Source organism: Marmota flaviventris, chromosome 2 (genome assembly GCF_047511675.1).
Source record: "Marmota flaviventris isolate mMarFla1 chromosome 2, mMarFla1.hap1, whole genome shotgun sequence".
NCBI lineage: Eukaryota > Metazoa > Chordata > Mammalia > Rodentia > Sciuridae > Marmota > Marmota flaviventris.
In genome coordinates, this window is record NC_092499.1 from 176,066,010 (window position 1) to 176,089,667 (window position 23,658).

Sequence of the window (23,658 nt, forward strand, 5' to 3'; positions counted from 1 at the left end):
CAATAAATGATATTCAACCCTTGGCCAGAATTAAGAACAGGAATCACAGGACTATCTCAATAGGTAAAGAAAAGACCTTTCATAAAATCCAGCATCCCTTCATATTACAAATTCTGGAGAAGGTGAGGAAGAAAGAAACTTGCCTCAGCATTATAAGGGCTAGGAATGACAAAGTCACAGATGGAGAAAAATTTAATGCACTTCATCTAATATTAAGTACAAGACAGGTTGTCCACTCTCACCACTCCTGTGCAATATAGTTATTGAAACACCAAACAGAGTAATCAGGCAAGACGTGGAAATTAAGGGATACAGATAGGAAAAGAAGAAGCCATCTGCTTGTTAATGACATGTTCCTATAACTAGAGGACCTCCAAAACTGCATCAGAGGATTTCTAGAGATTATAAATCAATTCAGAAAAGGAACAGGACACATCATCTACATTTGTAAAATCAGTTGCTTTCCTATACTCCAACTGTGATTCAGCCAAAAAATAAATCAGAAAAGCGACCCATTCAGAAAACCTCAAGGAAAAAAAGTAGTCATGGAAATTAATCTAACCAATGAGATAATAGAGCTCTACAGTAAAAATTAGAGAACACTAAGGATTGAAATTGAAGAAAACCTTTGAAGATGGAAAGACATCCAATGTTCTTGCATAAGCAGAATTAATTACTCAAAATGACCTTACTACCAAAATTAATATACAGATTCAATGCAATCCCCATCAAAATAATAATAACATTCTCCACAGAACTAGAATAAACAAATTATTTAATACACTTGGAAAAATATGAGACACAGAATACCCAAAGCCATACTGAGCAAGAAAAATGATGCAGGGGACATCACCAGACTTGACCTGAAATTATACTACAGAGATAGAGTAACAAAACAGCATGGTATTGACAACAAATAGACATGAAGACCTATGGAAGAGAATAGAAAGCACAGAGACAAATTCACATACTCACATCTATCTGATATTTGACAAAAGTTCTGAAAATATAGTTTGTAAAAAAGCCTCTTTACCAAATGGTGCTGGGAAAACTGGATAGCTCCTACATGTAGAAAATGGAATAAGATCCATATCTGTCACTCTGCACAGAAGTCAAATAAAAATGGATCAAAGACTTAGGAATTAGTCCAGAAACCTTGCATATGCTAAAAAAAGAAAAAATATAGAGTCAATACTTTATCATGTAGATTCTGGCAACAACTTCTTTAATGAAACCCCCAAATTGCAAGAAAGATAACCAAGAATCAATGACTGGGGTGCTGTCAGTTAACATCTGTTTACAGCAAAGAAAATGATGAAGGAAATGAAGAAAGTGCCTACAGAATGGGAGAAGGTCATTTCCAGCTACTCCTCCAACAGGGGATTAATATTCAGAATATATACAGAACTCAAATACATACAACCTAAATCATCAAAATAATAATAACCCCAAAACAAATGGGCCAAAAAACTAAACAGAAACTTCTCAAAAGATAAAACACAAATGGCCAATATATATATGAAAAAATTTTCAACATTCCTTGTAATCCAGGAAATGCAAATCAAAATTACACTAAGGTTTCATCTCACTCCAATTAGATGGCCAATGCCAAGATCACAAATCATAGTAAGTGTTGGTGAGGATGAGGGGAAAATGTACACTCATACATTGTTGGTGGGACTGCAAATGAAGACAACCACTCTGGAAGGCAGAACAGAGATTCCTCAAATAACTAGGAATGGAACCACCACATGACCCAGCTATTGGGTATTTTTCCAAAGATCTAAGATCAGCATACCACCAGGATACAGCCACCTAATGTTCATAGCAGCACAATTTATAATAGCTAAATTATTGAATCAACCAGGTGCCAAATGGTGCTGTATTCAGAAACTATGCTTTTTATAACTGTGCTCCCTGGTTTCTACTTCACAACTTTGAAGGAAATTGTGTGTCACTCCATCATGGTCACTTCCTGTTCTCCTCAGCCACAAAGAAGAATGACATCATGGCATTTGCTGGTAAATGAATGGAAACGGAGAACATCATACTAAGTTAAATAAGTCACATTCCCAAACATCAAATGTTTTCTCTCAGCCGTGGACACTAGAATTAAATAAAGGAAAGAAGGAAAGAAGAATAGAACAGAATAAAGATGTGGGAGAAGTCAGTAGAATAGAATAAGGTGATCAAGAGTCAAAGAGGAGGGATGGAAAAAGAGAGGAAATGCAGCATTAATTCCTTAAAAATCATGTTATGTGCAAATAAAAATATACCACAGGGAATTTCACATTTTGTATAAATCAAAAGAACTAATAAAAAATAAATGAAGACATGGGTTTAAAGCAAGTCTAATAGAAATTAGGAAGAAGAATTGGGTGTAGGGTGAGGACAGGAGGAAAAAGGGGGCATCCAGAAATGATACCCCAAATTCCGTGCACGTATGGTTTTGTCAGGATGAACCCAACTGTTATGGGTAACCATAATCCTCTAAAGAAAAAAAAATTGCAATGATTGGCCATGGCAGGAGGTGACCCAATTCCTCCCCAACATTGAGGAGGCCTGAGTAGCTCTGTGTGTAGCTGCTACAGAGTGAGGCCAACAGCCAGCCACACCAGGGTCTCAGGATCAGCAGTCTAGGACACAACATGCTTGTCCTGGGACTCCCAAATAGACTGTCACTAAGACCCAGGAAGCTACGAGGCGCCTTGTGAACCAGCACGGGCCCAGAAGAAGGAGGCCTTGTTCCTCAAGGCCTGTCCAATTCCTTCTGAAAATTGAGCATGAGAAACCCTAAACTTTGCTGCCTGTGCTCCCTGGTCACTACAGCACAGTCTTCAAGGAAGTTGTTTGTCACTCCATCACTGTCACTTCCTCTTGCAACAACAGAAGCTGGGCATCTATTTCTCCATAAAGCAGATTCGGTGACCTCCCCAGCACAGACACTGGGACAGACAAGTCTCCTTAGAGCTCACGATGTCTGTGCCTCCCTCCCAGCTAAAGGGTCCTGGTCCTGTCCTGCTGCTGACCCTCCTGCTGGGACTCACAGGTGAGTGACCACTGTCTGGGGTGATTCCTGTGTCCTGGCCCCTGGGTCAGCTCTGCCCATGGACTCCCAGGGACTCAGGACAAACACAGGCTCTGCCATGGAGGCTGGGACAGGCATCATCTGGAGCCCAGACCAAGGGTCCTGAGCTCTGTCTCTGGGAGGCCTCCCCTGCAGCTGGGGCCAGAGGCGTCACATCAGCTGATTCTTCAAACAGCTTGCATATTATAATATTTCACCTACAGAATAACTTTCCAGAAAGATCATTGTTTATATCCTGAAATTCTTGAGATCCCAAGAGGCAAGTTGAGGTGACCTTCTTAAGACCATGGAGGGATGTGATTTCTCTGACTCTCTCTCATAGTCTGGCCTTGAGGTACATGGCTTTGTCCCATCATACCTTCCCCTCCATTGATTTGTTGCCTCCCACAGACCCAATAGCCATGGGGCCCATCAATGCTGGACTGAAACCTCTAAAACTGTGAGCTGTCATCCTACTTTTCTCTTCATAAGTAGATTTGTCTCAGGTATTACTTATATTAATGAAAAGTTGACAGACACAGGCTGTGACGATGTCCGTACCCGTATCTACATCATAGGGGCCAGTGGAAGATTCTCAGCCTCAGGAAACCTACTGAGTACTAATTTTTAATTCCTTGAATGCTCACCATGGGCCAGACTCTCTTGAAAAAAATGCTGTACAGCTGTCATGTCATGTGATCATGACACCCAAAGCAGGCACTCTGGTCACTCCAACTTGCAGATGAGGTAACAGATTGTCTCAGGTATTACTTACAGTAATGCAAAGCTGACTGACACAGTCTGTGACGATGTCCTTACCCCTATCTACATCACAGGGGGCCAGTGGAAGGCTCTCAGCCTCAGGAAGTTTATTGTGTAATGACTTTGAATTTTTGAACACTCACCATGGGCCAGACTCTCTTGAAATGCTTCACAGCTTGTCATGTGATCATGACACCCACAGCAGACACCCTGGTCACCCCACCTTGCAGATAAGAAGCAGAAGCACCAGGAGCCCCGTGGTCATTCAGTGGCAGTGCTGGGGCTGGGGGTTCCAGGCAGGTGGTCTGATCCTGAGCTCATGGTTCAACTACTCCTCTTCTCAAACATTGTGTTTTAATGTAGTGTAGCACAAGACCATGGGATTTGATTTTTGCTTCCAAATCCCTGGGGCATCTTATGGTCATCGTGAGTGGTCTAGAGACCCCAAGATGATTTTGATCTTGTTTCTTTTCTTTCTTTGTTTTTGAAGGAAATAAGAGGGTCTTCTTTTAATTTTTAAGTGAAATTAGTAAGTGAGGGATATGTTGCCTGATTTATGCACTATATACAGCTTCTGCCAATGGGTGTAGACAAGGCTGGAATAAGAGGAAGAGGGTTTGTGGTTTATTACTCCTAAGCTCTTCTGCTTCTTGCCTATATTTGACAAATAGCTCTTTTTTTCCATTTTGTAAATTTGTTCTACTTAGTTATACATGACATCAAAATGCACTTCAATTAATTGTACACAAATAGAGCACAACATTTCATTCTCTGGTTGTACACGATAGAGTCACACCTTGTGTGCAATCATGTATAAACCTAGGGTAATGATGCCCATCTCATTCAAATAGGTATGCGTGTGCCTCTACAGTTCTCCATAGTATACTGAATTCAATTCTTTAAGATAAATACCAAGAAGTTTTAGAATTGATCATACAGTAGTTCTGTTTTTAGTTTCTTGAGGAAGCTCCACACTGATTTCCATAGTGGGTTTACTAATTGACATTTTCACTAAGAGTGAGTAAGGGTTCCTTTCCCCCACATCCTCACCACCATCTGTAGTTTGTGTTCTTGATGATTGCCATTCTGACAGGAGTGAGATGGAATCACAATGTGGGGGTGACTATAGGCAGGTGTGGGCTGGCGGAAGGAAGTAGGTCACGGGGGTATGGCCCTGAGGACTGTATTTTGTTTCTGATCCTCATGTGCACTGGCTCTTCCCACCACCACTTTTCTTCCTTTCTATCTTCCTCCATCCCTTTCTTTCCTCTCCTTCTCTCTCTCTCTCTCTCTCTCTCTCTCTCTCTCTCTCTCCCCCCTCCCTCCCTCCATTCCTCACTTTTTCCTTGCACTGACCTCCATGGACTGAGCAGCTCTTCACCACATGCCCTCCTGCCATGGAAGTCCTGCCTTGGTGCTAGCTGACAATGGACTGACCTGAGAAACTCTGATCCCAAATAACATTTCCTCCTCTGAGTTGTTCTTGTCAGGTTCTTGGTCACAGTGGTACAAAGTTGACTAATGTAGAGGGGCAGGGGTCGTCATCCAGTGGAGCAATAGTGGACTCATTGTGTCTTTTAATTCTTTATTTGGGGCCACATAGTTATAAGGGAGAGACTCTTAGCCTGTCATTGGTTGCAGCACTTCAAAGTCCAAGCACATTGCCCAGGGAGATTTGTAACCTCAAATTATTTCTTTGGGCATCTGAAGGAGAGCGGGCTCAAATTGCTCTTTTCCCTGTTCTCCTTGTACCAGGAGCCACCCATCACCTTGGATGGCAGCCATGGACGGGGTGGGAGGTGGAGATCAGCAGCAGCAATGAAGCAGCAGAGAAGGGGCTTCCCACAGAATAGCGTGGACATTGAGGGGGTGTCATGGATGGCCGTGGTTGAGAGCAGGACCATGTGAAGTCCAGAGGGAAGAGAAAGAATCTCCTCTCACTAAGGCCACTCCAGCATGTGCAGGACACTGGACAGGCTCATCCAGCTGTTGTGTGGCCCTCTGCTCCCTTGACTCCCACAGGAGCACTCAGCAAAGGACACTCAGCACTTCATGGAACTACACACCCTCCATCAGGGGTCCTTCCTCAAATCACATTCCCACACAAGTGCACTGGTAAATAGCCAGTTCTCATGGTGTGGTGTTCCAGATTCCAATGGTAGGATGATTCTGCAGCTGTGGTCAAGGCTACGAGCTGGTATTCCAGTGTGCATTCTTGGGGTTGGGACAGGAGCAGCACTGTAAGGTGGAGACCATTTTCCTCTCTCTGAAAAAGCAACAAAGAGCTGCACAAAGCAGGGCGCAAGACAGCCAGCAGGCCAGAGGGCTATGCAACATGGTGGAGCCATTGGGGATAGTCAGGGTAAGGAATAAGCCATCAGAGGCCATGTCCCATGGACTTTGCACCTGACTTCAGAACATCCCTTCCTCATCTCCACTGTGTGGTCAATGGGAGGGTTGATCCCACTGATGAGCAACATAAGGATCATCCCAACAGAGCTGTAGGAACTACTCCTGGAAATACACCAGAAATTAAGAATTTTTCAGGACAGAGTTCCTAGAGAGAACCCTGGGGAAGTGCTTTTTTGAGGTCCCTGCAGAGCAAACAAATCAAAATTGTGAGAGATTTCACTAGATCCCAGTCCAGGGACAGCAACAAGGTAATTCATGGTTGAGACCAGCTTATTGCACTGATGTATCTGTTGGCTGAATAGAGTGTTCACATCTGCTTGTGGGGATATTGAGGCATCAGGAAGTTTAAAATATTTGTGATACCACAGATCTTTATTTTGTGGTACAACTTGTTCTCATAGCTCACATCCTTTCACTTCAAACTAAAGGCTTCCCTTAGTATTTCTTGCAGGACATTTCTAGACCTGCTTATTTTCATCTATCAGGGAATATCTTCATTTCTCATTCTTGATGGAAGGACAGTTGTGCCAGGTATAAAATTCTCTACTTCCTCCATCCCTCCTTCTCCTAAACCTCTTTCTCTTCCTCCTTCTCTCTCTCAATCTCTCTCTCTCTCTCTCTCTCTCTCTCTCTCTCTTTCTTTTTTGGACACTTCACATACATCATCATACTACCTTGCATTCCTGTCATTAAGAACTTGATTTTAAAAAAACTTAGGAGGACCTACTATATAGGGTGAACATGCCTCTCTTTCTATTTAAGTATTTTTTTTCCACAATCTCACTGAGGGTCTGCTCCAGTTTATGATTCCTGGAGTTTGTTCAGTATTTAGATTAGTACATTCATATACTGGATCACATTCAAGATTGTAGAGGATATTTCTTTTTCAAATAGATTTTGCACTACTTTTTTTCTTTCTCCTGTTTGCTGGGGTTCTCGTATATGTATCAGTGCACTTGCTGATATCCTGAAAGGAATTTTGTTTGTTTTTAAGATTCCTTTTTCTTTTTAGAATTACAAACTCAGTAAATGGAAATGGTTTATGCTCCACATTTTGGGAATTTTTAACTGCCTGTTTAAACCTGTGTTGGAACCTCTAGTAAACTTCTAGGTTAACTGAGCTTATCAATTTCCAAACTTCTGTTTGGTTCCTTTTTATTCTCTTTCTCTCTCCTTCCTCTGCCCCACCCCTTGATGTTTTCAATTTGCTATTAATATTCCAGATTGCTTTTTTATTTGTCCATATTTTCCTAGAGCATGTTGGAGAGAGCTGCTTCACAGTGGTAGTCTCTTACCAGCTTGGGTCCAAGAGAACACTAGAGTCCTGATGAGAAGAATGCAGGAGGGTGAGAGATAGGGAAGAACTTGGAATGGTTGAGGCAAGAGGGTGGAATAACAGGGGGACTGGAAACAAGGGGAGCAGATCAAGTACCACCACATTAATGTGAAGAGAAAAAAAACCAGCCTCGTAATGAAACACAGCTCTCATGAGGACCCCTGGGTGATTACCAGTGACAACAAATTTAGATTATTCATATACACCAACATAACATGATAGATTTCTGGTTTTTATGCACCAGGTTTGTAGTCATTTCTTATAGCAACATTAGAAAACTTAAATTATGTGATTATATTTGGGGAGATACTTTAGGGACTTCAGAAATCTTATATTTATTAATTGAGCTGCAGGTTCATTGTTGTATGTAACATGATCACTCCAGACTGATGGAGAATATCCTATTACGAGCTGAGATCTCTGTGGAACAGGGAAACTGAGCCAGAGACTCTCAGTCAAATGCATTTCCCACTAACTGTACTCACACCTCCCCAAAACTCAGGAGACTCAAGAGCACTAGGACCCCACCCAATGTCATGGTCCATGAAGAGCCAGTGACCTTGTGGTCAGAAAGGGAAGAGCAACAAACAGTTGGTGACACATGAGAGCTCAGGGGAGGGCTCAGGCCCTCAAGTCCCCTCCCTCCACCTTGCTCAGGGCTCTGGGACTCAGGGGCAGGTGTCTCACAGTGTGGAGGTGCAGGCCAGGGGAGGCTCAGTGTGAGGACACACGCCCTCTGCTGAGCTCAAGGCCACTCTGTGGGCACTCAGTCAGTGACAGGCTTTGCTGATATCACGTGGTAAACCAAGAGGATCCCCCAGGATGAGCAGTGACCACCCTGTGTCTCCCCCCAGGAGCGGCTGCACAGGAGCTGCAGGTGATCCAGCCTGAGAAGCCAGTGTCTGTTGCTGCTGGAGAGTCGGCCACTCTACACTGCTCTGTGACCTCCCTGCTCCCAGTGGGGCCCATCCAGTGGTTTAAAGGGGCAGGGCCAGGCCGGGAGCTGATCTACAACTTCAAAGAAGGCCACTTTCCCCGAGTCACAGTTCTCTCAGATGCCACAAAGAGGGACAACAGGGACTTTTCCATCCGCATCAGTAATGTCACCCCAGCAGACGCCGGCACCTACTACTGTGTGAAGTTCCAGAAATCGACCCCTGTTGATAAGGAGTATAAGTCTGGACCAGGCACGGAGCTGTCTGTGCGAGGTGAGTGCAGCTGCCTCCTCCTCCCTGGGGTGGGGGGGGAGGTCAGGGGTCACGCCCTCCATCCTGGGGGCCACAGCTGAGAAGCAGGAGCAGCACTGGGTGCTCATGTCATGACCTGCTGTCACCCTTCTGCAGGTCAGGGAGGCAGAGGCCTGTGGAGGCCGTGCTATTTGGTCCAGGCTCCATGACTGATAAATGGGGGGGGGGGCATCTGCACCCCTCACCTGCCTGTTCTACAGCTCTGACCTTTTCCAGTCTGGCCTGTCCTGTGGCTCCCCAGCTGAGGGTCTGAGGGTTTGAGGAACTTGCCAAATACAGAGGCAGACCAAGTGTGCCACCTTTAGAGAGCACTGCCTCTCTAGGGTTGGAGTCTCTTTTTGATATAAGAACCCAAGTTCAAGTATGTGCCAATCTGTACTCTAGATGCTCTCAAAATAGCCAGGAGAAGTATAAGCTAAAGTTCTTCACCCACCAGGTTAGTGTTGTTAGTGTTCCTGTGCCTCCCTGAGGACCAGGCCCTCCAGAGCATGGGCCTTATGTCTCTAGGATGGGATCTTACAGATACTGTAGGGTAGAAGAAGTGCTGAGTCACTGACCCAGGAAGCATTACCAAGGATGGTGACACAGGGGTCCCAGTTCTGAAAGCAAAAGTGCTCACTTTTTTTTTTCTTGCAAGAGTTCATGCATGCCCTTCCTAAGCCATGAGGCTGAGGTGGTCAGCACACATGGACCTTCACACCTGTGCCCACCCCTGTTGACCTGGGGAGCTGGAGGCCCAGGCAGGCCCTCTCTCACACAGCACATTAATGCCAGGAGGGGACAGAGCCCAACCTGACTCCAGCCCAGTCTCCTGCTGCCCTGGGAACAGACACTGTCCCCACAGAGGAGCCAGGGCATAGGAGGGGCTCAATACAGACCCTGACCTGACCCACTGGGCAGGGAGCTGCATCCATGCTCCTCCTTTGTGCCCCACAGGTTCAGGAAGACATTCACATTCACACCCTGAAGCCCACAGTGACTGGAGAACCTCTCCTGAGTGTTGGCCATGATCTCCTTCCACAGGGAGATGCCCCAGCAGGACACACAGAACTGCTCTGTTGTTTGAACAAGGGCAAAAGCCTTCTTTCTGTGGAGAGGTTACAGTTGTTCTTACTGTTATGCTGAGTGGGGTCGGGGGCTCCCCACTGGCTGTGCGTAGGAATCATGGGGAAAACTGTAGATAAAAACTCCCAGGCCCAGGGTCCACCTAGACATTTTGCATTAAAAGGTCTGACTTTTGACTAGGCATCTGAGTATCTAAAAATTGTCTAGAAATTTCTAGTACACAACCAGGACGCTTCTCCCCTGAGATGGATGTCCTGAAAACACAGAAGGAAAGTTGGGGTTTTCCTCTGGCAATGAAGGAGAGTGTGGGAGCCCTTCTCTGGCATGGATGCTTCAGAAAAGCAAGTGCTGGGCTCAGCTCTCTCGGGTCCATGAAGGGCGTCTCCTGAGAGAACCCACTGAGATCCAGCATCATCCCAGAGCCCACATCTGACATATGTCTTCCTATAAACAGGCGCTAGAGTTAGGGAGAAAGATGATGGAGAAAAGAAGAACAACTGGGGTGGATTCATAACTACCTATGGAGCCCACAGCCCTCTCTGCGTTGAGGACCCAAAATGTCATGGAGACATCTGCCCCTTGTTCCTTCAGAGAGCCCCACTTTATGGAAACAGCTTCTCTTTAGAAGACCCCTGTGATGCCTTAGGTGATGTGAGAAGCACTTTGTCACCTTGTTTCCAGTGGGGACTCTTAAGAACACAGGGGGAGGGTGGAGATTCAACTCAGAGGTGGATGTCTATGAGTACGCCTGAGGCCCTGGGTAGACTCTCAGCACCTGGGGGAAGGAAAACAGGTGGAGGCTCTTCCCTCAGGGATTTCTGCTTCTCCTCTCACTTGGGTTCTCCTTGCAGCTTAAGGAACAGAGTAGAGACTTTTCCCAGGGTCCTCACTGCATTTGGTGCTACTTCTGGCTACTAAAGAATGAATCTGTGGTTTTGTAAGGAGTGATGATACAGCCACAGGTGATATTTATTAGGCTCCTACTGCATGCCAGTGCCATCCATTGCCTTCACCCTCGTCTTCCAGGGTGATGCTTATAATCACTTTCTACAGGAGGAAATACTGAGGCTCAGAAGAAGAAAAATAGTTGTTAAATAATCTTCCTGCGTGGATGAGAGGAGTCTGATCTCTTCCCTCTCCCTCAGCTTGGTGCTCTTGCTGGCCACCCACCTCTCTGAGCCTTATCCCATAATGGGCTCTCACTAGTACTCCCTCAGGAAGAAGGTGGGGATGAGGGGCTCTGAGGGCTCAGGCCAGCATCAAGATGCTGAGCAGCTCTTGGTAAGTGGCCACTGAGTAGAGTTTCTAACCTCTATAGGGACTTCCAGGCTTCTGGGGTCTGGGTGAATCCACTTCTTCAGTGCCCTCTGAGTGTTGCACATGCGTCAGGCAGTGAGGTAAGAATGTGCTAATACACAGGCGGGATCCGGGTTTGATCCTCAGCACCACATAAAAATAAAAGATGTTGTGTCCACGCCAAAGGACCCCTCTAAGTACCTGTCCACAGGCAAAAGGCCTGCTCATGCTCTCGCATCTCTGCCTTCGGGACCTGCTCAATTCATCATCAGTTATATTTGGTCCTGTGGCTTCCTCAGCACTCAGTAACCATGATTCCAATGCAAAAGTGATGCAAGGAAGCCCAGTTTCTGAAAAGGGTTCTTCATCCTTCCCTTACAATTCAGGCCTCGGCCCAGGTGAGACCCATGGCATATTGGTGGAAAGAAGAACAATTGGGGTGGATTCATAACCACCTGGAGAGGAGCCCTATGTAACATAAAGTATGGGAGAAGGATGACCTGGGTTTGCTTGTTTTGTTTATTTGTTTGTTTGGGTTTCAGTTGTTGGATTGACCCCAGGGGCACTACATCCTCAGCCCTTTTTATTACATATTTTGAGGCAGGTTCTCGCTGTTTCCCAGTCTGGTCTGGACATTGCAGTCCCCCTGCCTCAGCCTCCCCAGTCTCTGGGCAACATGCCCTACAGTTTGCTGAGGTTCCAGGGGCAGCTCTGTGTGACCAAAGCCAACTGTGCTCAGTGTGGCCTGGGAGGAGATTTGCCAGCCACCCATTTCCACAGATGAGGTGCTGGGCCATATCTCAGCATGGAGAGCTGGTCCCCATGTTCATGGTGGTTTTCATAATGCCATTTGTCCCCTGCATTTGTTTCTAAAAAGGGCCACCCTCAGTGTCAAGTATTCCAGGGCAGGCCAGTAGGAAATGCTTGTTAACAAAGAGTGAGACAGAGCTGTGAGGTCCTCCCTGGGCCCAGGTTGGTAGCAGTGCCTGGTACTGAGAGGAAGGAATGGACCTCAGGCTTGGAGCAACATCTGGGCTGATGTTCCTCACTGTCTGGCTGGACAGCTGTGCTCACCTAGAAACATGAGGGTAGGGACACCACACAGGGAACAGTTCAGCACCCAGTTCAGTAGTTATTAGGAATTCAGCGTTATTAGGAGCATTAAAAAAACAATGTCTTCTCACTTTGAGTATAGCCCAGTGACAGAGCATGTGCTTAGCAGGCCCTTGGTATCAATCCCTAGTACATCAAATAATAATAATAAGGATAATAGTGATAATAGCAATAATAATGTCAAGGACGATTCTTCAGTGTCACTCACTTGTGCTCTGAGAGACACTTCTGATCACCTGACTTGTCTGTCAATGCCCCTTCACAGCCAGACCTTCCCCCCCTGTGCTATTGGGTCCTGAGACGAGGGCCGCACCTGGGCAGATGGTGAGCTTCACCTGCAAGTCCCATGGCTTCTCCCCCAGCAACATCACCCTGAACTGGTTCAAAAATGGGAATAAATTCCTGCACATCCAGACCAACGTGGACCCCAGAGGAGAAAGTGTGTCCTTCAGTTTGTCCAGCACAGCCCAGGTGACTCTGGCCCCAGGGGACATCTATTCTCAGATCATCTGTGAGGTGGCCCACATAAGCCTGCAAGGGGGCCCTCCTCTTCGTGGGACTGCCAACTTGTCTGACACCATCCGAGGTACAGAACCCTGCTGCCTACCCCAGCCCACACCTGGACACCCAGCCTGCTGCTCGCCAGGGGCCTTTGCTGCAGCACCTCAGTAGCCTGGGCTCTAATTCCCAGCAGTGCTGCCAATCTGCCATGCCCTGTGCACAGCATGCACTGTTGCTCTTTTCATTAACTAGTAGCAAATACCACTGTGAGCACCTCCCAAAGCTGAGCCTTGAGGTGTGGGGGTGAGGGTTCCATCTATTGTGCTCACTTCCTGTAGCCCAGGAGTTGGGCTTGTTAACCTCACTCACTTTACCCTCAGGGGAGCTGCTGGTCACTTGGCACCTGTGGGTGGTAGGCCCTGTGGTTAGTGATTCACTCCTGTGCAAACCCTCAGTGTCTGAGCCCCTCTGCATGCCTGGCCCTGTCCCGAGGGAGGCCCTTGCCCTGCTGGGAGGAGCTCAGCATCTGTGCCATAAGGTCACAGCTTCTGCCTGTGCTGTTTTAGTTCCGCCCACCGTGGAGGTCTCCTCACAGCCCACCATGGCAGGGAACCAGGTGAATGTCACCTGCCAGGTGATGCAGTTCTACCCCCGGAACCTGCAGCTGACCTGGGTGGAGAATGGCAAAGTGTCCAGAACAGAGACGGCCTCGACCCTCTCAGAGAACAAGGACGGGACCTTCAACCTGACGAGCTGGCTGCTGGTCAACTCCTCTGTGCACAGGGAGGACGTGACGTTCACCTGCCAAGTGGAACATGATGGGCAGCCAGCCACCACCAGGAAATACACCCTGCAGGTCTCTTCAAGCTCCAGGGAGCAAGGCCTGGACAACACCCCTGGTGAGGCCTCCACCCCAGCTGGCCAAATGCTTTAAACTTCACCTTTTCTCTGTGTGTTGTGACGTGAGAGCAGTGACGCCCCTTCCCACAGGGCACCCAGGCCTGGGAACACAGCAGCGTCTTAGTCAGCTCCCCACACCCACACTCTGAGGGTCTCCTCTGTTGGGTTGGGCACACATCTCATGGGGCCTTCAAACAGGGACACTAAGGAAGAAGAAGGGTGGAATGGGCCTGTCCTGGCACCCGCCACTTACCTTCTTCACATGACACTTGTCAATTCTAATTGCCCTTCCCTTCCACCTATCTTCCCACCCACTGTAGATGTCACCCCAAAATACACAGTGACACAGGACCAGGTGACCATCACCTGCCAGGCAAAGATGTTCTACCCTGTGAGCTTGCATATAACCTGGTTGGAAAATGGAAATGTGTTGAGAACAGAAGCTGCCTCAGCCATCCCAGAGAACAAGGATAGGACCTGTAACCACATGAGCAGGCTCCTGGAGAACTCATGTGCCCAGTGGTGATGTGGTGTTTACCTGCCAGGTGGTACAAGACGGGCAGCCAGCCACCTCCAGAAACCATAGGCTAAGTGTTGGGGTCCTCAGAAAAAGCAGGGTACAGATACCTCCCTGATCAGGTGAGGTGTCTAATCCCTGCTACTCAGAAGGCTGAGGCAGGAGGATTCACGTTCCAGGTCAGCCTCAGCAAATTAGCAAGGCCGTAAGGAACTCAGCAAGACCCTGCCTATAAATTAAATATTTTTTAAAAATTTTTTTAAAAGAGAGAGAGAGAGAGAGAATTTTAATATTTATTTTTTAATTTTCGGTGGACACAACATTGTTTGTATGTGGTGCTGAGGATCGAACCCGGGCCCCACGCATGCCAGGTGAGTGCGCTACTGCTTGAGCCACATCCCCAGCCCTATAAATTAAATATTAAAAAGGGCTACAGATGCTGCCATCATATATAACAAATTAGAATAAATAAATAATTTAATAAAGAAAAAAAGGGCTGCAGATGTGGTTCAGTGGTTAAGCACCCCTGGGTTCAATCTCTTGTTCCCAAAAGAAAAAGAAGTCTCTCTCTGGTGGGGTCGCCACTCCAGGTGACTGGGTATTGTCTATCTTATATCCTTTGGAGGTTTTTAGTTCTAAAGGTAGTACTTTATTTTTATTCATTGTAGAATAATTCTCAAGTCTACAAATAACTATTAGAACCTTATATTCACTGAAATCTCCCACTCCTCACCCCAAGAGTCTCCACTTGAAGACCTGGGTCCCTCTCTCCATGGATCTTTCAACAGACATTAAAGAAGAAGGAGAGGGAGGGGGACCATCCTGTCTTACTGTCCTGCCTCTTGTCTCTCTACCCACCTGCTGCTCTGTTCTCCTGCCTCACCCTGTGGACCTCTGTCCAGCCTCCATTCCATATTGGAATTTTCAATACACCTCACACTTAGCTTCTCATTGTCTTTCCCCAAAGGACTGATGTGCAGAACCAGCCCTCTAAAGCCAGAGCCTAATAACAGCCATTTCCCAATTGAAGTTCAAGCACCAGATGCCAAGAATTCCCTTCCTGAGGTTAGACAACAGGTTCACTTCTGGTGGAAGTGTGGACAAGGGCACCTCAACACAGACCAGTGCCTTCCCAGGTGCCACCACCCCAGAATTGGGGTCATGTTACCAGCCAGCTGATGAGTCCCAGGTTCAAACTCACAGTGTCTAATTTCCAGACCTCTCCTGGAGCTGGATTTCCATAGGAAGTGCCCAACTGTGAGGGACATGGGGAATCAGGAAGTTTCCTAGAATGTTCTCAGGATCAACTTCAGGATCCCTCCTCCCACCCAAGGAAGAAATGAAGCAGCAACTCAGCTTCTCCCACAGAAGCCAGAGGAACCCCAGAGCTGCTTTCAGTGGAGGAGAGGGGAGGGGTCTTCCACTCCCTGCTCAGCCAGGCTCTGATGCTGGTGCCTTCTAGAGGGAGGAGGGGGCAGGCAGTGCAGCTCTCCTCCACTGAGGGGGAGTCCCAGAGCACCTCTCAGCTGAGAACTGTGGCCTTCAGCAGGGCAGCAGCCCCAGGAGGTAATGTGCCCACTCCTTCCTAAGGACCTGAAAGCATTTCTTTGTTTTTAAAAAAATTTCCATCTTTGTTAGCATTATTTTAAAAGGAAAAAAATGGCTCATAGTAACAATGCAAAGACTCTACAGGTCTTCTTGCCAGGATCTGGCTTTGTTTATCCAACAGAAAGACTTCAGATGACATAGCACTAGAGGGGATTCTGCTATTTAGAGGCCCTTCCCAAGTAGAAGAATCTTTTTCTTGACTCCCCAGAGGGTTTCTGGTCTGCACTTTTCTTCCTGTACCTCCTTAGCAGGCTCCCCAAGGTCATGAGACAGGGGGTCATTCATCTTGCCCATGACACTGAGTGGGCAGCTTTGCTCTCCTATCTCTCCATGGAACTGCCCTAACCCCATGTGCATGTGTCATTGAAAATCGTTTTCATGCTCTGGAGACACTGGACATTCTCTTTGTCCAAGGAACTTGGTCTCTGGAATCACCATATAGGACTCCAGGGAGGAGCTGCTCTGGTTTGGATTCCACTAAGCTGTGACCCTCCTTAAACTCCCCAGGCCCCGGTTTTCCTATCTGGAAGTAATGATAATCCTTCTACATGAGATGGTGAGAATCAAGTAGGGAACCACCATGGCGGGGTGGGAAATGTGCTTGAAACACATATTTTACTTTCTCTCACCAAGGACACCCTGGGATCTGAGTGGAAATAAGGAAATTCTTGACCCAGGAGTCTGCCTCAGGATGACCAGGGCAGTCAGGACAGGGTGTGTGCTAAAGCTTCACAACGTTGTTGGGCCCAGGTGGGCCTCAGCTGGGGCAAGTGCAGGCTCCTGGGAATGGATGGCTAGGAGTCCCTCCAATAGCCCCTTCTGTCCCTTGATTTTCAGGAGCAGTGAAGTCTACACTTGTTTCATACCTCTTTGGCCTGTTCTTTGGCCCCAAGATCCTACTGGCAGTTGGTGTCTCTGCCATCTACGTCCACAGGAAGCAGAAGTCCTGACTGTAAGTCCCCAGGAGGGAGGATGGAGCACAGGCTGCTGCAGAGGGCAGGGCTATGGGGAGTGGCAGCCCACCTGTGCACAGCTGCAGAGTCAGTGGGTCTAGAGAACCAGGCACCCCTCAGCATCCTCAGGATCTCATGCAACTTCTGTGGGGTCCCAGGTCCCAGGAAGTGTGTGGGGTGTGCAGGAGATGAGGAGGTCAAGGATTGGCAATGGGTGTCCTCTGAGTCAAGGTGCTCCAGAGATGATGGGCAGAAGGTGTGCAGTGAGGATGAGCAGATTGGGTGTCTCGTTTGATGGACACCTCTAGTCTAATGCTGGGCCTCCATGGGCAGAAAGATTCTACCATATGCAGCTATGTGGAGAAGTTCTAGATGGGCTTCTCTCACAGCTGCTCCCCTTGTGACTCTCAGTGTGACCAACCTGAAGGTAGAGGGGATGCATGTCAGGACACAGGAGAGGTTGGGCTGAGACCTGGGGTTGGCTGTCCTGGGGTTGGGGGTTCCCTCAAGACAGGCATCCAGAATCTCATAGCTCCCAGGAGATGTGTCATAAATGGTGAGCAGATAATTGAATGTGGACATGATCGTTCATCATGGATTGTTTCCCACAGATCCTTCATAACTCCCTGCTACCTTGGACCCTCAGTCTCTGCCACCTTCTTCCTGCTCCATGGTGCTCAGCTTGAGAGAAGGAGCTGCTGAGAAGCCTCTGTAGCCTCTGCTCCAAATGTCTCCTCCCAGGACACCAGCCCACAGGCCCCTGTTGCACTCTGCCCAGTCCTTGATGCCCCAAGGCTGAGTCTTCACTCATCATCCTGAGCAGGGCCATGGGTCCTGTCTCTGGACAGCAACTCATGACACCTCCCCAGATGGTGACAAGTAAGCCCCACCTGACCACGTCAGGATGGCTCTCCTCCATTGCCTTGGGCTTTGCCATCAAGCACCCCATATCTCACTCTAAAGAGTCACTCAGCCATCTTTTTCCTGCCTACCCCTCCTCCCCAGCCTTGATGAGGTTCTCACATGAAACTCATTCTGTTTAATATGAAAAATTATTCTCCTTCCTCTTTACCTAAGTGTCCTATGCCTCAAACCCAGAAAGAAAAAAAGAAAGAAGGTGCTCCTTAAATTCAGTGATTTTCTTCTTTAACACTTATGAACAACAGTATTGTCCTGGATGAAGGCAGTCACCACTCTCCATAGAAAAGCAGGATTGTCAAAATGACCATGCAAACTGAAAGCAAAACCCTGGGAAGCCATCTCCATAGTGATCATGAAAAATAATGATGGTTCTTCCATGTTTGCAGCATTTGTCAAAATATGAAAGACACTCAAAATATCAGTTAAATGTCAATTTAAACATATAGGGAAATGTAAACAATAATAAAATGAGGGCGTAGTGCACAGTGATTTGGAAAACTAGAAACACTGAGTGTTAAAGTTTTGTTTCTTTGTAAAAACTTACCCAGGGGAGTTTCAACATGCTGGCTTTGTTCTTATTAATTGAAGATCTGAGGCAAAATCATTTCTACCTTAGGTGAATTATCAACCCCCTTAATAACATCACCCTTTGGGGCACCACCATTCTCCTGTGTATGTGGTAACATCACCTTTACCAGGTTCATTCATCTGCCAAAGGAAAATCCCCACGTGGGATCCATGCCCACACCCCATGAACAGCTGCTTCTGTTCTGCCCACTTGTTCCCAGTTTTACCTCACTTCCAGCATTATCACCTCTCCTGTCTTCACTGTGCTTTTATCTGTGTTGCTTATTCTTTAAATATAGAATGGATCATAAGAGGAAATGAGAGTAGAGATCAAGAAATTTGTAGAAGCAAACAAGAACAGAAATACAACATATCTACACCTCTAGGACAAGATGACAGCAGTTCTACTAGGGAAATCTAGATCGTTGAGTGCCTACTTTAGCAAAATAGAGATCTCAAATAGATAAGTTTATACTCCACCTCAAGGCCTTAGAAAAACAAGAACAAACAGATTACCAAAAAGAATAAAGGATAGAAAACCATTTATATCAAAGCAGAAATCAATGAAATTGAGAATGAAAAACAAAACAGAGGATCAATGTAAGGAAGAGTTGTTTCTTTTAAAAGATAAATAAGATTGAAAATCCTCTCAGCCAAATAACCAGAAGAAAGAAAAAGAAGACCCAAATCAATCAAATTAGAGATAAAAAGAAGATATCACTGGAAAAACTTCTGAAATCCAGGAATATTGGACAGACACTATGTTGAAAATTTCAACTCAAAAAAAAATGGAAAATCTAAAAGACATTGACAAATTCCCAGACATATGTGACCTGCCCAAACTGAACCCAAAAGATATGGAAAATCTAAACAGAATGATATCAAGGAATGAAATTCAAAGAGCAATTAAAAGCCTTACAACAAAGAAAATTCCAAGACCACATGGATTTTCAGCTGAATTCTACCAAACCTTTAAAGAAGAACTAGCATCAGTATATCTCTTATTATGCCATGAAATTAAAAGGGAAGGAACACTCCCAAATACATTCTATGAAGCCAGTATAATCTTTATGTGAAAATTAGACAAAGACACATGAAGTGAACTTCAGACCAATAGCCCTGATGAACATTGAAGCAAAAATATTTAATGCAATATTTATTACCAAACTGCATGAAAAACCCATCAAAGTGGTAATACAGCATGATCAAGTGCATTTCATTCCAGGGATGACAGGCCAGATCAACAGATGCAAATCAATAAATGTTATTCACCACTTAGACAGAAATAAGGACAGGAATCACAGGAACATCTCAATAGATGCGATAAAGATCTTTCCAGCATCTATTCATGTTAAAAATTGTGGAGAAGTTCAGGATGGAAGAACCTCCTTCAGTATTGTAAAAGGTATAAGTGACAATCCTCAACTAACATCACATTGAATGTAAAAAAATAAAATACGTTTCCTCCCAAATTAAGAACAAGATAAGGTTGTCCTCTCTTACCACTTCTAAGCAATATAGGTCTTTAAATACTAGACAAAGCAATCAGGCAAGAGATGGAAATTAGAGATAGAAATAGGAAAATAAGAAGTCATCTTTTTTTAATAGAATGACATTATCCTATAACTAGAAGACCCAGAAAACTCCAACAGAAGATTTCTAGAAATTAGGAATCAATTTAGCAAAGGAGAAGGACACACAAGATCTACACCCATGAATTAATTGCTTTCCTATACCCTAAAAGTGATTCAGCTAAAGAAGGAATCAGCAAAACTGTCCCATTCACAAAAAAACTAAAAAAAATAAAGGTCATGGGAATACTTCTATTTGAGGAGGCGAAAAAAGCTCTACATGAAAAATTAATGGAAACTGAAGAATAAAATTGAAGAAAACCATAGAAAATGGGAAAAAGTCCCATGTTCTTTCATAGGCATAAGTAATATCTCAAAATGGCCATAATACCAAAAGCAATACACAGATTCAGTGAAATCCCCATCAACATGCCAATAACATTTCACAGAATTAGAAAAAAAATAATTATTAAATGCATTTGGAAGAATAAGAGAGTAGAGAGCAATACAGAGCAAGAAAAAATGATGCTGGGGGCATCAGAGTACCTGATCTCAAATTATACCACAGATCTGTAGTAACCCAATAGTGTGGCCTTGGCAACAGAATGGACATGAAGACCAAAGGAAAGGACGGAAGGCCCAGAGTCAAATCCACATACTCACAGCTATCTGTTATTTGGGAATAAATATTCAGGATATATAAAGAACTCAAATACCTTAAAATCAAAACTAATGATAATAATAACCCAATGGGTAAAAAAAACAAAAAACCACTAGCAGGAAGTTCTCAAAAGAAGAAACACAAATGGCCAATGTGTATACTTTAAAAATTTCAACATTCCTCATAATTAGGGATATGCCAATCAAAACTGTACTAAACTTCATCTCCAGTCAGATGGAAAATGCCAAGGTTACAAACAATAATAAGTGTTGGAGAAGATGTGGGGAAAAGGCACATTCAGGTACTGTTGGTAGGGCGACCACTCTGGAAAGAATGGAGAATCCTCAGAAAATTGGGAATGGATCCACCATGACCCAGCTATCCACTCCTTGGTGTTTTCCCAAAAGATCTAAAATCAACATGCAACAGGGATGCAGCCACCTAAATGTTTACAGCAGCTCGATCACAATAGCTAAATTATGGAATCAAGCCAGGCACCTGTCAAGAGATGAATGGATCAAGAAACTGTGGTTTTTAAACACAATGGAGATCTCCTCAGCCAGAGAGAATAATATTACAGCCTTCGGTAGTGAATGGATAAATATGGAGAACATCATGCTAAGTAACATAAGTCGGACTCAGAAAACTGAAGTTGGAAAGTTTTCTCTCAACGGTGGAAGCTAGAGTTAAATAAAGGAAAGAAAAAGAGAAGGACAGGATACAATAAAGATACAGGAAAGGTCAGTTTCCTAGAAGGAGATCAAGAGTCAGAGAGGAGGGTCAGAAAAGGAGAGGAAATCTGGAATGAGTTATTAAAAATCACGATAAGTGCAAGTATAAATATCCCACAGGGAATCTCACCTTTATAGGTAAATAAAAAGGACCAATCAACAATAAATACAGAGATGAACAAGAGGAGGTCTTGTAGAGATGAGGAAGGAGGGGAGGATGTGGGGTGAGGACTCGAGGGAGAAGGAGGGATCCAGAGCTGAAACCAAACTCCATGCACACATGGTTTAGTCAGGATGAACCAACCATTATGGGTAACTATGATCTAATAATAATAATAATAATAATAATAATAATAATAATAATAATAAGTGCAATGGGTGGCCTTGCAGGAAATGACCAGTCCCTCCCCCACACTGAGCAGGCCCCAGAACCCCTCCTCCTCCCTCTGCTGAGTAGCACTTAGTGAGGCTGCTGCAGAGTGAGGCCACCAGCCAGCCACACCAGGGTCTCAGGGTCAAGAGTCTGGGGCTCATCCTGCCTGTTCTGGCACTCCCAAATTGACCATCACTAAGGCCCAGGAATCCACGAGGGGCCTAGTGGACCAGCACAGGCTCAGGGGGAAGAAAGCCTTGTTCCTCGAGGCCTGTCCAATTCCTTCTGAAGATGCAGCATGAGAGACCCTTAACTTTGCTGCCTGTGCTCCTGGTTTCTATTTCTTGAAGGAAATTGCTTGTCACTCTGACATGTCAATCCTCTTGTAACAAGGGACACAGAGTGTCAGTTCTCTCCAGAGAGCAGAGTCAGGGATCTCCCCAGCACAGACACTGGGACACAGCAGGCTCCTCAGGGCTCCACCATGTCTGCACCTGCCTCCCGGCCCCAGCGTCCCTGTCCTGTCCTGCTGCTGACCCTCCTGCTGGGACTCACAGGTGAGTGACCACTGTCTGGGGAGAGTCCTCTGCCCTGTCCCCTGGGTCAGCTCTGCCCATGGACTCCCAGGGACTCAGGACAAACACAGGCTCTGCCATGGAGGCTGGGACGGGCATCATCTGGAGCCCAGACCAAGGGTCCTGAGCTCTGTCTCTGGGAGGCCTCCCCTGCAGCTGGGGCCAGAGGCATCACATCAGCTGATGCTTCAAACAGCAGTGACAAGAATGACCTGCATATTACAATCCTTCAGCTCACAGAACACCTCCTGAGGATCAGTGTTTATACCCTAAGAACTTCTGATACCCCCAAAGTGAGGTGACCTCCTCAAGGACATGGAGGAAGGAAAATTTTTCTCTCTCCCTCCCTCTCTCTCTCTCTCTCTCTCTCTCTCTCTCACACACACACACACACACACACACACACACACACACATGTTTGGCTTTTAAAGAACATGGCTTTTTTTGATCATACCTTCCCCTCTATTGATTTGCTGCCTCCCACAGACCCAATAGCCATGGGGCCAATCAATGCTGGACTGAAACCTCTAAATCTGTGAGCTGTCATCTACTTTTCTCTTCATAAGTGGATTTGTCTCAGGTATTTCTTACAGTAATGAAGAGTTGACTGACACAGGCTGTGACGATGTCCTTACCCTTATCTACATCATAGGGTGCCAGTGGAATGCTCTTAGCCTCAGGAAATCTACAAGTGCTAATTTTCAATTCCTTGAACAGTCACCACAGGCCAGATTCTGTTGAAAAAAATGCTATACAGCTGTGATATCATGTGGTCAAGACACCCAAAGCAGGCACTCTGGTCACACCAACTTGCAGATGAGGTAACAGAAGCACCAGGAGCTCCGTGGTCATTCAATGACAGTGATGTTTGAATGAAGATAATCTGATTTGGCCCTCAGGGATCAACCACTCCTCTTCTCAAACATCATGGCCCTGCTCCTACATGTGGCCAGACATCTGTTTTAGTGGAGTGAAGCACAAGACCATAGGGTCAGATTTTGGGTTCCAAAGCACTGGGGCATCTTATGTCCATCATGAGTGATCTAAAGACTCCAGAAGAATTTTTGATCTTGTTTCTTTTTTTTAAGACAATAAGAGGGGCGCCTTTTGGTTTAAGAGATATGAAATATTAGTAAATGAGGCACACGTTGGCTAATTTGAGCTTTCTACAGCTTCTGCAAATGGTTGTAGAGAATGGTGCAATAAAGGGAAGGGGGTTTGTGGTTTTCTTCTTCTGGGTTCTACTTCCTGCATATATTTGGCAAACAGTTCTTGTTTTGACAATTATTTTATGTGGGAAACTCAATTATGCCAATTTCTACAAAATATATCCACTTCAAATAGACTTGTGCATTGCAGGGGGTTTTGTGCTAAGCAATTCACAGTTAAGCACACATTATTTGGACACCTACTGTGTGCCAGGAACTATTACAGGAACTTGTAGTTCATTGGGCGCAAAAAGGGGAAGGAGTTCCCTGTGTA

The 23,658-nt window shown here is 45.8% G+C and overlaps 2 protein-coding genes across 2 annotated transcripts in view; both read left to right on the forward strand.

Moving 5' to 3' along the window:
• The window catches only part of LOC114106959 (signal-regulatory protein beta-1-like), a 355,204-nt gene that overhangs the window by 236,005 nt on the left and 95,541 nt on the right, over positions 1-23,658 (forward strand). The window lies entirely within an intron of this gene.
• LOC114106977 (signal-regulatory protein beta-1-like) lies at positions 2,899-17,906 on the forward strand. Its single transcript, XM_027954209.2, has 6 exons — positions 2,899-3,049; positions 8,432-8,785; positions 12,564-12,884; positions 13,366-13,698; positions 16,662-16,776; positions 17,389-17,906. The coding sequence occupies exons 1-5, from the start codon at positions 2,977-2,979 to the stop codon at positions 16,772-16,774; spliced, it is 1,194 nt and encodes a 397-aa protein (XP_027810010.2). The 5' UTR covers positions 2,899-2,976; the 3' UTR covers positions 16,775-16,776; positions 17,389-17,906.

Bases quoted from the DNA above. Each gene is read 5' to 3' on its own strand.
- LOC114106977 (XM_027954209.2), top strand. From the start codon at position 2,977: ATGTCTGTGCCTCCCTCCCAGCTAAAGGGTCCTGGTCCTGTCCTGCTG. The intron at 12,885-13,365 runs GTACAGAACCCT...GTGCTGTTTTAG, and splicing joins CTTGTCTGACACCATCCGAG to TTCCGCCCACCGTGGAGGTC. The intron at 13,699-16,661 runs GTGAGGCCTCCA...CTTGATTTTCAG, and splicing joins AGGCCTGGACAACACCCCTG to GAGCAGTGAAGTCTACACTT.